Here is a 14,690-nt window from a genome sequence, read left to right as displayed (position 1 = left end):
TAATATACTAGATGTGCTGATCAGTAGTCGAGGAGTGTTTATTAAAATAGGAATGCCTAACGTTCGAAAAGTAATAAGTGACAGTATATCCTGTTTTAAGTAACGACACGCATATTATAAGTTATGTTCAATATTTTTAAATTCCAAATATATACATAACGCAATTGGAAACTTTTTCGTCTTCGATTTTGTATCGCACTGGCATACCTAGTACACTATTGATCGAAGGCAGGGTTACTGGTAACTCGCCGTACTTCTATCGGGAAAGATGAGATTCGGGAAAAGGGATATTAAGGCTATCTGGATAGGATGATAGAATAAGTAGGTAGATAGATATGAATTTGTCATAATATCTCAATGTTTATGAAATTGGAATTTTTTTATTATACACCCAGAACTAGCTCCCCTTTCGAGTCATGCCGTATGTTACCAGTGACCTTGTATCATTAGATTTACACGTTTGAAATCGTAAAGTAGGCAATTTATTAACATCATCAACTCCTTCGGTGCCGAGTTTGATCCACAGCACGCATCTCTAACATGACGGCGTTATGTCCTTTTTTTTAACTTCGAATTAAAAAAATCACTTGTCTTCACGGTGAAGTTAAACGTGCATGCCATAGTAGTCCATAACTTTCTCCATGTCTGTCAATCCGCACTTGGCCAGCATGGTGGACTACGTGGCACGGCCACTTAGTGGGCCGGGAATGGGTTTTATGATCATGAATTAAAATTATCGCACCGACTTGCCTAAACTATAACGCTAATGCATGGAAGATAAAGCCAAGCACAGACTTCTAACACTTCTTCTCGAAATCGATTAATTTGCTCTGCCATGTGCAACAAGGCAACACTGTGTTTGGTAGAAGTGGTAGTTTATAGTTATTACAAGTAAGTGTAATTAGATTTTCCTTCGCAGGTTTCCTTATTTTAAAAGGTATCTGCTAAATTTAGAATTCTATATACCTACGAGTGTATTCAAACTCTGATAATGTACGTACATAATTACAATTGCCGGCTGCAATTCATTCTCATTATAATAAAGAATGATGATTGATAACAGTTCAAAAATTATACGCATGGTATAATATAAAAAAAAAACTTTTTTTTTTAAATTTTTCTGGTACAGGTATACAATAATTAATGAATGTTAAAAAAAATATATTCTGTATTTTAATCATGTTGTACTGACACATGAACAGTAAATTCAATGACGTTTGAGACGTCTTTCCTCTTAGAAGCTAGGTACATAGAACTTTAACCTACCACGCTGTTGCGATGCAGATTAATTCATAGCTTAGGTGACGAAACAACAAAAAGTTAAGTATAGAGAAATTGACTGGGCGTGCTCAACGTGCTTTCGGAAGCACGGGCTAAAGAATTTTTAATAAATATACTACGACAATACACGCCATCTAGTCCCAAAGTAAACGTATCTTGTGGGTACTAAGGATGACTGATGAATATTTTTATGAATAATACATAAATACTTAGAATATACATATAAACAACCAGACACTGAAAAACATTCATGCTCATCACACAAACATTTTTCAGTAGCGGGAATCGAACCCACGGCCTTGAACTCAGAAAGCAGGGTCGCTGCACACTGCGCCAATCGGCCGTCAAAGATAATGGCCTGCAAAGTGTGACCACCCATTCAGCTATAGACTTGGTTGAAACTTGCTTAACCAGTGCAATCGTCTCATTTACGCTATCGCACCTAAACGACGCCACTCCCAGTAGAAAAGTAAAAATAACTCGTGCTATTAGTTTAGTACATTATACATAATATATGAAACGTGTCCCAACGTCCGGTTCGAGCCGTAACTCCAATAATATTCCATCTACGCAACTAATAAGGAAATGAGCATGCACTTGCCGCGTATCTCGTATCGTGCAGCTTCCTGTTCGCCGTATTAACATGGCCGCACAAAGATTGATATTATATTGAACGAAATAGTATTGTTTATATCGGTGATAGCCGTAAGGAAAGTGGTTAGAACTTTGGTGTCATCCAATCGGGAGTTCTATGCGCGGCACACAACTCTCTACGTTTTCGAAGTTTTAAGCAATCAAATATCACGGTAGAGGTGATAGCCTAGTGGGTGGGATTTAGGGGGAGCGAGTTTGAATCCGATCATCGAGCCTCTATATTAACCTATATCCTCTAATATTATATATACCTCTAACTTATCTAAGTTATGTGCGTTTTAAGCAATTAAAATATCACTTGCTTCAACGGTGAAGGAAAACATCGTGAGGAAACCTGCATACCTGAGAGTTCTCATTTAATTTAAATTAAATGTATATATCAATAGTTAAAAACTAATATTAGACAGGTATCTCCTGTATTCGTAATATATTCAAAGGGATATGCTCAAAAATGTCTAACTATCGTGTTCAAAATTAATTGCCGCTATAAACTGTCATTTTAATGTGCTTAATTTAAATATTCGTATATAAACATCCAGACATTGTTTTAGACGCTTTCGGATACGTTTTTTGTACCTAGTCTGTTTTATATACATAATATGTGATTCTCGGAGTGAAATTAATACATTGTCTATGTTAACTTTGATATTATTATAAACCAATGAATAACACACGCTTTCTCTTTGTTTCAGGACGCATTTTTTTATTGTTTAGTATTTGATCCTTCACAAAAGACTTTATTAGCAGATAAGGGTGAAATCAGAGTTGGAAGTAGATATCAGACTGAAGTAACTAATTTATTAAAAGAAGGTAAGAAATTGGCTTTATTTATTAGTTTTATAAGCTTTTTACCATTTTAATTATCATACGGAAATAAGATATATAACGATGCATGAAATATTTGTCATATGTCAGACATCGAACATCGTGATCACGATATTCGAGCTTTAAATATTTCCTTCGATGTTTATACCATACGACTCAAATGCGTAGATAAATAAGGAGATCAATCCCCTATTTACACTTTATTATTTATAATATGTTACTTTTTGGTGCAAATCCCTAAAAGCCACATAATATGTCATAGATGTCATCCTCGGTATGGTTGGAAGCTTCGGTCGTGGCTACCACCCTGCAAGTAAAGACGTGTTGTCGCATAGAAACCGATTAGGGCTATGGGTTAAAAATAACTGCTACATAATCAGTTACCGTATGGTTATATTGTATTCAAAGGCTATCTTGTAAAAAAAAAGAATGGATCTAGTTAAAAAACTAAATAAATCGGTGCCCCTAAATCACAAGATTTTACACATCTAAAATGTAAAACAGGTTTATGCTACAGTCGAGTATTGTATTTGTGTATACTAAACTGAAGCAACGAGCATGTCGAGGTCATCGGTGATTCTATAAGTTTTTTCCTACAAAAAATCGCTCAACGTAATTATTAATTATTAGCTGTTGCTATACCGGTTTTTCATAAATCCCGTGGGAACTGTTGGTTTTCCCGGGATAAAAAGTAGCCTATGTTATTTTCCGTTCTTTCAACTAACTCTATTGCCATAATCAAGTTGATTAGTAGCTTAGTGAAGGTGTGAAGCAAGGACAAACAAAAAAACACTTTCGTTCATTGTTATTAGGTATATTTTTAAGTAAACAAGTACGAATATTTATTTTCTTTTATTATGTTTATATATTTACTTTTGTAATTTCATGTACATTTGTGTTTTTACATTACTAAAAATGCATTCAACTATCGATTCCAAGTTCTTTTAAAACATATGTATGTTTATAACATGTAAATTTATTTTTTATATTTATCAATAGTATTTTTGTATTTGTGTAGTCTGGTTTATGTATTAGTATGTAGATATTCGTATGTATGTATTAAATAGTGTACCCCACCTATTCGTTTTCTTTTTAGTTTTCCTAATCCTAAGGTTGCCTGGCAGAGATCGCTATTTAGCGATAAGGCCGCCTTTTGTATCCTGCTTCATTCTTCATGTGTTTGTTCTTTTTTTTATCTCGTTTTTCTGAGTGGTGTACAAATAAAGAGTATAAATAAAACAACCATCAATAATCGGATAAGTTCATTAACACTGCCTCCAACCCTAGAGCTGTCAGAATGATCATCGTAAATTAGACAAAGCATAGGGCATGAACGACAAACAAACAAACAAACAGACTTTCGCATTTACTATATTAGTTTTTTATACATCATCATCATCATCCTATGAACCCGTTAGCGGCCCACTACAGGGCACGATCCACCAATCCGCACTGGGCCGGCGTGGTGGACTACGGTTAAAGCCCTTTTCATTGCGGGAAGAGGCCTGTGCCCTTTAGTGGGCCGGTAATGGGTTGATATAATGACGATGATGACAGAGCAACGTGCACTTCATACATGCACAAAAGCACTGCCTACCCTAAAATGTATATGTAACTCGCATAGGAGGATTTTGGCCATGCGATGCAATCTTCCTGCTGTATTCATACCCTGGTAAATAACTCAGACAACAAGGACAAGAGTAACAAATAGCTATGTAAATAAAACTCGTGTGTCCGTTTGGCCGATGTGACCGGTGTATCGACGGTTCCAGGCGAGGAGGACACGCGCAAAAGCTCGGAGCTGGAGACGCTGGTGTGGACGCCGGCTCACGGGCTGTCGGACCGGCAGATCGACCAGTTCCTGGTGGTGGCGCGGTCCGTGGGCACGTTCGCGCGCGCCCTCGACTGCTCCTCCAGCGTCAAGCAGCCCAGCCTTCACATGTCGGCCGCCGCCGCCAGCAGGGACATCACACTCGTACGTACCAGCCGCGACATGTTCCCACAGCACGTGGACGCCTGGCTGCCTTGAGACAGTTCAACCAACTAGCTGCAGTAGGGCTATCTTACACGCGCGTGTTAGAAAATAGAAAAATACAGCAATTGTTTTTTTTTTACTTCGACAACGTACACATCCCATCTAGCCCCGAAGTAAGCGTAGCTTGTGTAATGGGTACTGAAATGACTGATGATTATTTTTATGAATAATATACATAAATACTTAGAATATACATATAAACACCCAGACACTGAAAAACATTAATCGTCGGGTTCATCATAGAGTGTCATAAGTGCTGTGTTTGCCTATTTCCTAACACGCGCTACAAGCTACAAGGTGTTTCCATAGCAGGAGTAGGGCTAACTAACAAGCGCGCTACAAGCTAGGGGTTGATATGGAGGTTAACATATGCAGTATAGTTTTACTTACACATATCTCTTAAGTGACAATCTGCCCATACTCCTATGGGTCCATAGGTAGCATGGGCGGGAGACATTTTTACCCCCTTTTCATTTTAAAGTTTCTATCGAGACCTATGCTTCATGCTCACTTTCCATCTGGTGGGAGTCTCGTCAAACGGCTGTACGCAATAAAATGCACAGTAATGCAGCGTCGCATTTGACGGACACGGCCAAATATATGAAATAAAATAAATAAACTACGACAATACACATATCGCCATTAGCCCCAAAGTAAGCGTAGCTTGTGTTATGGGTACTAACGTAAACGTTCGTGTTCATCACACAAACATTTTCCAGTTGCGGGAATCAAGCCTACAGTCTTGGCCTCAGAAAGTAGGGTCGGTGCCCACTGCGCCAATCTGCCATCAAATATATAATGAATACGAAGCAGTTTTGGTATTTGACATCCATTACCTTGATGGAATCTCTTGTAGGATTGAAGGTCGTTGACGACGCTGATCATGTTTTCAGTTCCACGCGATGGACACGCTCCACAAGTCGGGCTACAGCATAGAGGCGGCGCTGTCGTCGCTGGTGCCCGCGTCGGGGCCCGTGCTCTGCCGCGACGAGATGGAGGAGTGGTCCGCCTCCGAGGCCAACCTCTTCGAGGAGTCGCTCGACAAGTACGGCAAGGACTTCGCCGACATACGAAAGGACTTTGTGAGTCTGATAAAATAATGTGTCCCCACCATAGAAATCATATAACGACAAGACACTAGGCATGCCCTTTAGCACTTTCAGTATAGAAAACACTCGTCGCCGAACGACGGCTCCCAGCGGCTACCACTAAAAATTCGGAGTGGAAATACTACGCGCTGGAAGTCATACATTTCTTTTGTCACAACAGTGTACACTGTTTTAGAGCGTTATATATATATATATAAATGTAGTTACAATGAACAGTTCGTGTGCTAGGAACTTAGTCACGTTCACGGCGACAAGGCGACACCTCTAATTTCTAATGTCTTGTTATTAAGATTTCTGTGGACCCTACTGACCTTTGTTATAATCTTAGCGCGTTAAGAGTCGAAAGAACCAAAATTAGGCTTTTAAAATGGGGAAAAAATTTTACCTGTCATTTATACGAAGTGTAACAGAATAACGAAATAATATTGAAGGATGCATAAGTATATTTCATAAGTAAAGCCCTGTGAAACAAATTTATTTTTCCATACAAACGAATTTAAATAATTCTAATTGTTTAAATATGTTTAAGATAAAAGACCGACAAGCGCATAGTTGCGCGCCGACGCTATGCAACGCGTACCTAATAAAGTGACAGGAGTCACTTGATTTTAATTTTGCATGCGAGGTTAGGGCTGTATCTGATTTCTTTTAGCAAAAACGACAGTGGTTTACTCCAATACTTAGGTATTCGCTTTCACTGATAAGTCTGTGTCTGCACATAATGTACCTCTTAAGCCTGTAAAGTATTATTATTTCGGTTTTCACAAACAGTGTGTTGAAAGTAGTCATTTAGAATTTGCTGCATTATAAAAAAAAAAAAAAAAAAAGAAAACACCAGCCAGCTCTTTTCGCACGTAACGATAAAGTAGGCCAGCAATATATCACACCAAATAATATAAATAGCTGGACACTCGACACTTTACACGCGAGGTTTTATAACCTAGCAAAAATTTGCTGGTTTACGCGGTTTATAGCAAATTAAACTAAATGTTAATTTTATTTGGCAAGTCATATTATTTATAAATTTTCCTTCTTTTCGCGGATCATAGATGACCTCCCTGGCGCAACGGTGAGCGCTGTGAATTTAAGTATGAGGATTCAATTCCGGAATTTAAAATTTCTGAATTTTCGCTGGCCTGGTCAGGTGGTGGGAAGGCATTGGCCGTGACAGTGTTACCACCCTACCAACAAAGACGTGCCGCTAAGCGATTTAGTGTTCCGGTGCGAAGTCACGTAGAAATCAATTAGGGATATGATTACCATACTTCCTAACAGGTTAGCACGCTACCATCTTAGACTGCATCATCACTTACCACCAGCTGAGATTGCAGTCAAGGGCTAACTTGTAGTGGAATTAAAAAATAAATAAGCTTGATGTAAATTTGTTGTGTCGTATTGCAGTTGCCATGGAAGACGCTAAAGAACCTAGTTGAGTACTACTACATGTGGAAGACGACGGACCGCTACGTGCAGCAGAAGCGCGTCAAGGCGGTCGAGGCCGAGTCCAAGCTGAAGCAAGTGTACATTCCCAACTAGTGAGTGTTTGTACCACTTTACACGCTGATACTAATCTATGTCTTATCGTTTACTTTGCTTTATTGTTTTACCGCTTCCGCTGACAAGAAAAATGAGCCTAGTGTCGAAAACTTCTTAACAAAGGAACTGATATTTGCCAATTTATATATATTTAGGTATATTGCCAAAGTTTTTCATGAATCCTGCGGGAACCTTACATTTTCCCGGGATAAAAAGCAGCCCATGTGTTAATAAGGGTATAGTCTATCCCATTCCAAAAACAGTCACATTGGTTCAGTAGTTTTTGCGTAAAAGAGTAACAAACATCCATCTGTCCATCATTATAAACTTTCGCAATTATAATAGTAAGATTCGATTAAGGCGGATAAGTTTACTAAGTTATCTCCCATTATGTAAAATTTAAAATTCATTTATTTAAAGTTAACTCCAGAAGAACCATTGAAACGTCTCACGTCAATAAGTCGGCCAGTTTGTAGTGACTCTAGGTACCACCGCTTGGGAAAGCCGCAACATACTCAGCGGTAGCTTTTCTGCAATAATTAAACATATCCTACACATTTTTACTCTGATTAAGTATTAACACTCTCCCTCTTAAGAAGTTTTTGGGACTAATCTAGTCAAAGTATATTTAGTCAATCTTAGACATTTATCTTTGGAAAAAGAAAAGGGCTAAATAATGCTTGGTTTGTGTACACTATAACCAATATTCAATTTAAAGCTGAAAACAAAGAACGGAACTGAATTGAAACAAAAGACATGACATTTCCATTGTCATTCCCATGAACTAATTTGAAATAGATTTCGATGATCTACATTTAAACCATATAACTTATTCCATTTCAATGATAAATCTGCTTACATCTGGCGACAGTATGTGGCATGGCGATGATAGGTCGCGCTGCAAATATTATTGAAGTGGAAGACTAAAACGACTTGCAGATAATATTGCCTGCATTTAGCGTGTGGCTCGTGTTAGCCTCACTTACTAGCACCACATTTGTCGGTTTAGTTTTTTTAGGGTGATATTTCAGTTGTCAGATAACCTAACTAAGGATTAAATTCGACAGATTTCTTTCCTATACAACTGCTATCATGTCAAGTGTATTCCTAAATTGAGAGCTTATTTTGCGATTGAAAAATCCGCCCTAAAACATATTGTTATACCATTATAGGTAACGCTGTGAACATCAACCTAGCTCAACACTTTGCCAAATTACCGCAACAGCGAAAAATATGTGAATGCTTTTTCTAAATATTTCTTTAGTAGTTATCAAACACAGCAGGCATATGGATTTATTTATTGTTTAAATTGCAGCAATAAACCGAACCCGGCTCTGATAAACAGTACGCCCAACGCGGCGAACAAAGGTGCTGTGCTAAACGGCGGAACAAATGGCACGGCAGCTGTTTCACCCAGTCTCTGCGCTTCGTGCCAAGGTATGGAACTCTTGATACCTAGTTATTAGCTGGTGCCTCAGTGGTACCATTCTTGTTGTACAAAAATCGAAATTAAAATAAATTGACGTGTCCCATAGTAGGGCTGTCCATATTATACTGTATCCCCTGGAAAAAAATAGCACGTTTTTTATTTTTTTATTCCTATTGATATAGTTTAGAAATTTATGTACAAAAGAACTCTTGATTGCTAGTTATTAGCTTCAGTGGTGCCCATAGTGGTACTATATTTGTTGTACAAAATATCTAAATTAAAATAAATTTACGTGTCTCAAAGTAGTCCTTTTCATACTGTATCCCCTGGAAAAAGACAGCACGTTTTTTATTTTTTAGACCTATTGCTATAGTTTAAAAATATATGCACAACAGAAATGACACCACTATCACACATACATAGGATACACTCAATGCGTGACGTGACGTACTTTCTCGAGATTATGTTATAGTTTTCTATATATATTATGTATATATATATACACAGATTAACATTTTTAAAACATTCAAAAAAATCTAAATATATAATATAAATTCTTAAACATATGATTATTAATATTTAATGTAATAGTAGAAATGAGATACTGTATTGTTATTTTCATTTGTCTATAATCTACCTGTATGCAGTTTACATTCCGTCGATGTACTTCAATAATTAGTTAATTATTTTGTTTCAGTGACGAATTCAAACCACTGGTATTCATGGGGTCCACAGCATTTACAATACAGATTGTGTGGCTCATGTTGGCAATATTGGAAAAAATATGGAGGACTAAAGGTGATATTACATTATTTTTTGTTTGAGTCCATTTTACGAGAGAAATTCTGTTGCAATAAGCAAAACTAAATAAAAAAACACATTTTCTTATAAACGTGGGCTATCTGGCGTAGTACTACCTACAACCAAATAATACGAAACACCAAGTCGCTCACTTTTGGGGATCAATGTGTTAATCGTATCAAATAAATTTCCTCTGATGTAGGTATGATGTTGTGACTAAACGCTGCATGAAAAAGTTTTCTCAAAATTTAATAGCAGAAATTCGTAAGTTTTCTTACGACGTTCTGCTATTTTCTACGGGATTTCTTTTAAGAGGACTTCAAAAATAATAAGGAAATAGTTATTATACAAGTTCTAGGACAAAACATAATATAAATTGTTTGTAGACGGCAGACGTGTTCGGGGAGAGCGAAGCGGAGGTAGTGCGAAGTGCGCGCGCGGAGGGCGAAGAGACCGCGCTATCGGTGTCGCACCGTCCGCATCGCTGTACTGTTATAAATTGTGCTAAGGTATGGACGACTTTATGCTAACTTCATTTGTAAGTTATACTTCTTTTCATATAAGATTGAAGTTTCAGTTTATTTTTCCGAATGAAACGAGCGCAGATTACATTGTAATGAGAATCGTCAAAGCACACCCAGGCTTAGCACACAGTCAATATTATTGACAATATTTTATATCAATACGTGCACAAGGGCAATATGTAGATTATTGTCAACAATATTGGTGTGTGTGCGTTGTGCTATTGGATGTTATTGGAAAAGCGTGATGGATCTATCTCCCTCTCTCCCATGAATAAGTAGGTCTGTTTCCAGCAGTGGAACATTGAGGTGCTAAGTGGCGCTAAATAAGATTGAGATTAAAATATTAAAAATCAATGTAGTTCTTCACAGCGGCTCTTTCTGTACCATATAGACATTACTGAGTATTTGTGCTGTTTTAAATTGGCTCACCTTAATCCAAATTTAAAATGATATTTATTTTGAACTCTACGACTCCCAGAATTCATCAAAAATGAATCTTTGCATACTGAAACCGAATAAGGTCATGCAATGAACTCGGCTGTGTGGATGTATGTGTGAATGCGTCCGCTTGGTTGCAGGAATTCAAACTGCGCGCGCACCTCGCGCGACACGTGGCGACGGCACACGGCGGGCCGGGCGAGGGCGCGCGGCCCGTGATGAAAACGCGCGCCGCCTTTTACCTGCGCGCCTCGCCTTTCACGCGCCTGGCGCGGCGACTGGCTCGCGCGCTTCGGCGCCCACGCCACTTCGCGCGCTCCCCCTTCTCGCCCATCAACCTGCACCAAGTGAAGCACGAATGTGAGTAGCGCCATAACCTAACATACACGTCAAATATACAAAATACCCTGACCCCTGAGATCTCGGCAACCGAGGGCATCAAATTACATAGATATGGATACAGGACAGCCAAGTGATGTTGTGGTTGTCACCGCGTAATCCTTCATTTTGTGAACATTTTGTTCAGTCATTTCAAGAATGTTGGTATATTGTAAAAAGAGACTAATATGTATTACTTTCAAATGTATTGCAAAGTTTAATAATAAAACTAGCTGCTGCCCGCTTTCTTCTTGCGCGTTTATCTCGGTTTTTTACTAACCTTTTATTTTCCTGCCAAATAAGTTGTTATTCACTGATTTCTAAACAAAAGGCCTCATGGAATGATAGCTGGCATCATTTCAGCGCTCAACAGTCTCCGACTCATTTCCGCAACAAATGTCACCAAATGAGATAATATCTCGCAAAGTAATTGGTAGGGACATTGATTTTAATTTGAGGTTATTTAAGGAGTTCCACGTTTATCACGTGTACGCTGCTGCGTACGAAATTTGTATGTATTTTTTTAATGTACTTTTTTTTTCGCAGGCACGATAGCGATGGCAGGGCTGGGCGGCGCGGAGATGCGCGGCGCGGGCGCAGCGGGCGTGCCGCGCGCGCGGGGCCCCGTGGGCGCCGTGGCCACGCGCCTGGCGGCCACGCTGGGCACCGCGGCGCCGCGCGCGCAGGAGTGGCTCGTGCTCACGCCGCGCGATCGCATGCCCACGCCCAACCACGTCGCCTTCCCGAAGCCGCCCAAGGCGCCAGGTGAGACCCTGACACTCGTACCATAATAAAACTGTTTAAGCAGTTTGGCGAGATTCAATATAAATTTAAAAAAAACAATTAGCTACGTAATTTATGTCCACATCATTTAATTTCAGCGCTGTTTCAATTTTATTCATGGGTAGCTAAATACAATCTCTAAAATATGTCTGCTGGGTCCGCCATTATGACAATTAATACTGGTTGTACATTGACAAAGAACGTTTTTTGTAGACGGCAGTCTGATGTACGAGCGCGTGCTGTCGCGCGCAGAGCAGGAGGCGCGGCGCAACGAGGCGGCCGCGCAGGCCGCGCCGCCCGCGCCGCCCGCGCTCAAGCGCCGCGCCTACGACGACGTCAACGGGCTCGATAGTCAGTATCCCTCCTACCGGCGCGCGCCCTCCGGCCGCTAATAGATACTAACACCATCATCACCGACACCACTACTACTACCACCACTACCAATATCACTAACACAACCACTAACACCACCACCACTACCACTACCACTACCACCACCACCACCACCACCACTACCACCACCACCACTACCACCTCCACCACTACCACTACCACCACTACCACTACCACCACTACCACCAGTGGCTTGCACATAGTGTCATTATACTGCTACAATGCAAATTATAAAAGAAACATCGTTATAGACAGACAGTCTGCTAAAATTATTATATTATTCTAGTTTATAGTATTGAATCGATTTATAGTTTTGTACGACAAAACAAATAAATATACGAAAAAAATGATGATTATAGAAGAATCAGTAGTGCATTAAATCCAATATCTTGCATTTTATACATGCCTAAACCGCGTATTTATAGTAGGATATTTATGATATATTACAAAGTCACCGGTTCGATGCCTATAGTATGACTTCTCCTTGTATATACCCTGTCCGAAGCCCCGTGCACGCCACTGACATTTAAACTGCTGCTGCTGCATCACTACAGATTAAACACACCATGAACACTTGCTGGCGCAAACGCCAAATACTTTGGATATATTTACGATCAGTCGAATCTGAATCTGATGAGAATATTCCATGGAATTAGGGGAAAATCCCCAAAAATTTATATGGTTTTATATAAGACCTAATCATTTATATAATTTAAGACATACTGTAAAAATAACATAGTGTTATATAAAGTGTTGGTTATGTGTGAAACAATCGCGAATAACTACCTAGTAGTTATACAGTTCGGAATATTTTGCATAAAAACCAAGTGTACCCGCAGTGTATCTCATTACAGGCTCGCGAAAGGCGTAATTCTCACGATCTTTGCTGCCAAACGTAACTTTTACATACTATAAAATACATTAGTGACGTTTGACAGCAAAGTTTGGAAGATATACGCCTGTCGCAAGCCTGTCGATACGTAATCGCCACCTACCGGGTCCAATTGTATTTTAAAACAAACCAGGCACGCTTTGAAATATATACACATACAATTCCATCAAAATCGGCCCAGCTGTTACGGAGGAACTATTTAACAAACACGCGTACAGAAGAATTATATGTGTTAGTAATTTTCTCACCGTTCAAACCTTCCGTACTTCCACGAATATTTCAATACCCAAAATTAGCCAATTCGGATCAGCCGTTTTCGTGTTTCACTGAGACTAACGAATAATGACTAATAATGGGACTAACGACCAAATTTTATATATTTATAAAAAATAATGTGATGTTCTTTTATCATCCTATCAGTTTGTTATACAAGTTGCGGTGACTACTTATATCCAATGTATTTGACGTTCAGATACAAGGTAAAATTTAAAAACTGAAACCAGAATATGTTTGACTAACAATAATCAAAGAATAACGGTTACTATTTCCCCACACACATTTTACGTTGTCTTGTGGGATATCTTCATAAAACACCTTTTAAACAGAGCACAATAATATACTTCACTAATTTAATATCTGTTAAAGTAATTGTTTCAAAGGCACTTATCCCGGGTTAAGTTACAGCTTTCTGAAGCTGTAACTTGAATACTTCGAAAACCAATATACATTTATTTTCTTGCAATGGTGTACCAGGTACACTTCCTTACATAGTAGTTACAGAGTAATATGCTAGGACTCCCAGACATATCTTATTTTCCAAAGAAAGGAATAAAGTAGTTTTCCTTTGTACTTTTAACCCAAGCGTACCTGGTAAGTTGAGTAGATGGCTAATTCAAAAGTACCAGAGACTACCGGCCGGCAAATCTCAAAAGAATTATTGAACTCTATTTTCATCTTGATTTTCATATATTTTAATAAGGGGACTTTTTCAAAATACTTTACGTGTTCTACTGTTGTTGTAGATTGGACTATATTTAAACGCATAAAAAATAAATGAATAAAAAAAACGCAAAGTTAATAGATATTAACTAAGTAGGAGTTCCTACACTATAACTTGCCTTGATGAACTTAACTTGATGTTAGTGATAATGGCTAGTATACCTTATCAACTAGTTTTTGTTTGACTTATAACATGTTCTAACTATTATTCCCTAAAGAGTAACTATTTAATCAATGCCTGACTTAATTCTAAAGTAAATACTAAAACAACACTTGTTTCTATAAAGTACCGTCAATAAACTGTAATATATAATATGGTATAGGACCAGTCGTTTTATTGTTTTCTTTTTATATAGGACAATATATAACAAGTTATATACAACAATAAAACTAATGGTTTTCCATTTTGTCCTATAACATTATATCTGGATCAAACTTAGCCCCGAATTATTCGCAAAGAGCATTTTAAAATTGCCGAGTACCGAGAAATGAACCAGTGCTAGTCCTATGTGTAAAAGGGATATACTCTATTTCCTCACATCCTTTGGTAAAATAATTTATGGCTGGGGCCCTGGGATCTTGGAATATAAGTTCAGTATATAGATGGCGTTGA

The 14,690-nt window shown here is 38.6% G+C and overlaps 1 protein-coding gene across 1 annotated transcript in view; it reads left to right on the top strand.

The window, feature by feature from the left end:
- LOC120631978 (metastasis-associated protein MTA3) overlaps nucleotides 1–14,690 on the top strand; it is a 109,495-nt gene that overhangs the window by 89,067 nt on the left and 5,738 nt on the right. Inside the window, exons 6-15 of the mRNA XM_039901700.1 lie at nucleotides 2,628–2,745; nucleotides 4,533–4,735; nucleotides 5,689–5,877; nucleotides 7,306–7,439; nucleotides 8,756–8,877; nucleotides 9,567–9,667; nucleotides 10,057–10,179; nucleotides 10,773–10,992; nucleotides 11,557–11,775; nucleotides 12,007–12,167. Of these exons, the coding sequence (XP_039757634.1) occupies nucleotides 2,628–2,745; nucleotides 4,533–4,735; nucleotides 5,689–5,877; nucleotides 7,306–7,439; nucleotides 8,756–8,877; nucleotides 9,567–9,667; nucleotides 10,057–10,179; nucleotides 10,773–10,992; nucleotides 11,557–11,775; nucleotides 12,007–12,167 (1,590 nt within the window). The remainder of the gene's footprint in view (nucleotides 1–2,627; nucleotides 2,746–4,532; nucleotides 4,736–5,688; nucleotides 5,878–7,305; nucleotides 7,440–8,755; nucleotides 8,878–9,566; nucleotides 9,668–10,056; nucleotides 10,180–10,772; nucleotides 10,993–11,556; nucleotides 11,776–12,006; nucleotides 12,168–14,690) is intronic.

The sequence above is a fragment of the Pararge aegeria genome, chromosome 19, assembly GCF_905163445.1.
Source record: "Pararge aegeria chromosome 19, ilParAegt1.1, whole genome shotgun sequence".
NCBI lineage: Eukaryota > Metazoa > Arthropoda > Insecta > Lepidoptera > Nymphalidae > Pararge > Pararge aegeria.
This window is presented reverse-complemented; position numbering and strand designations above follow the sequence as displayed.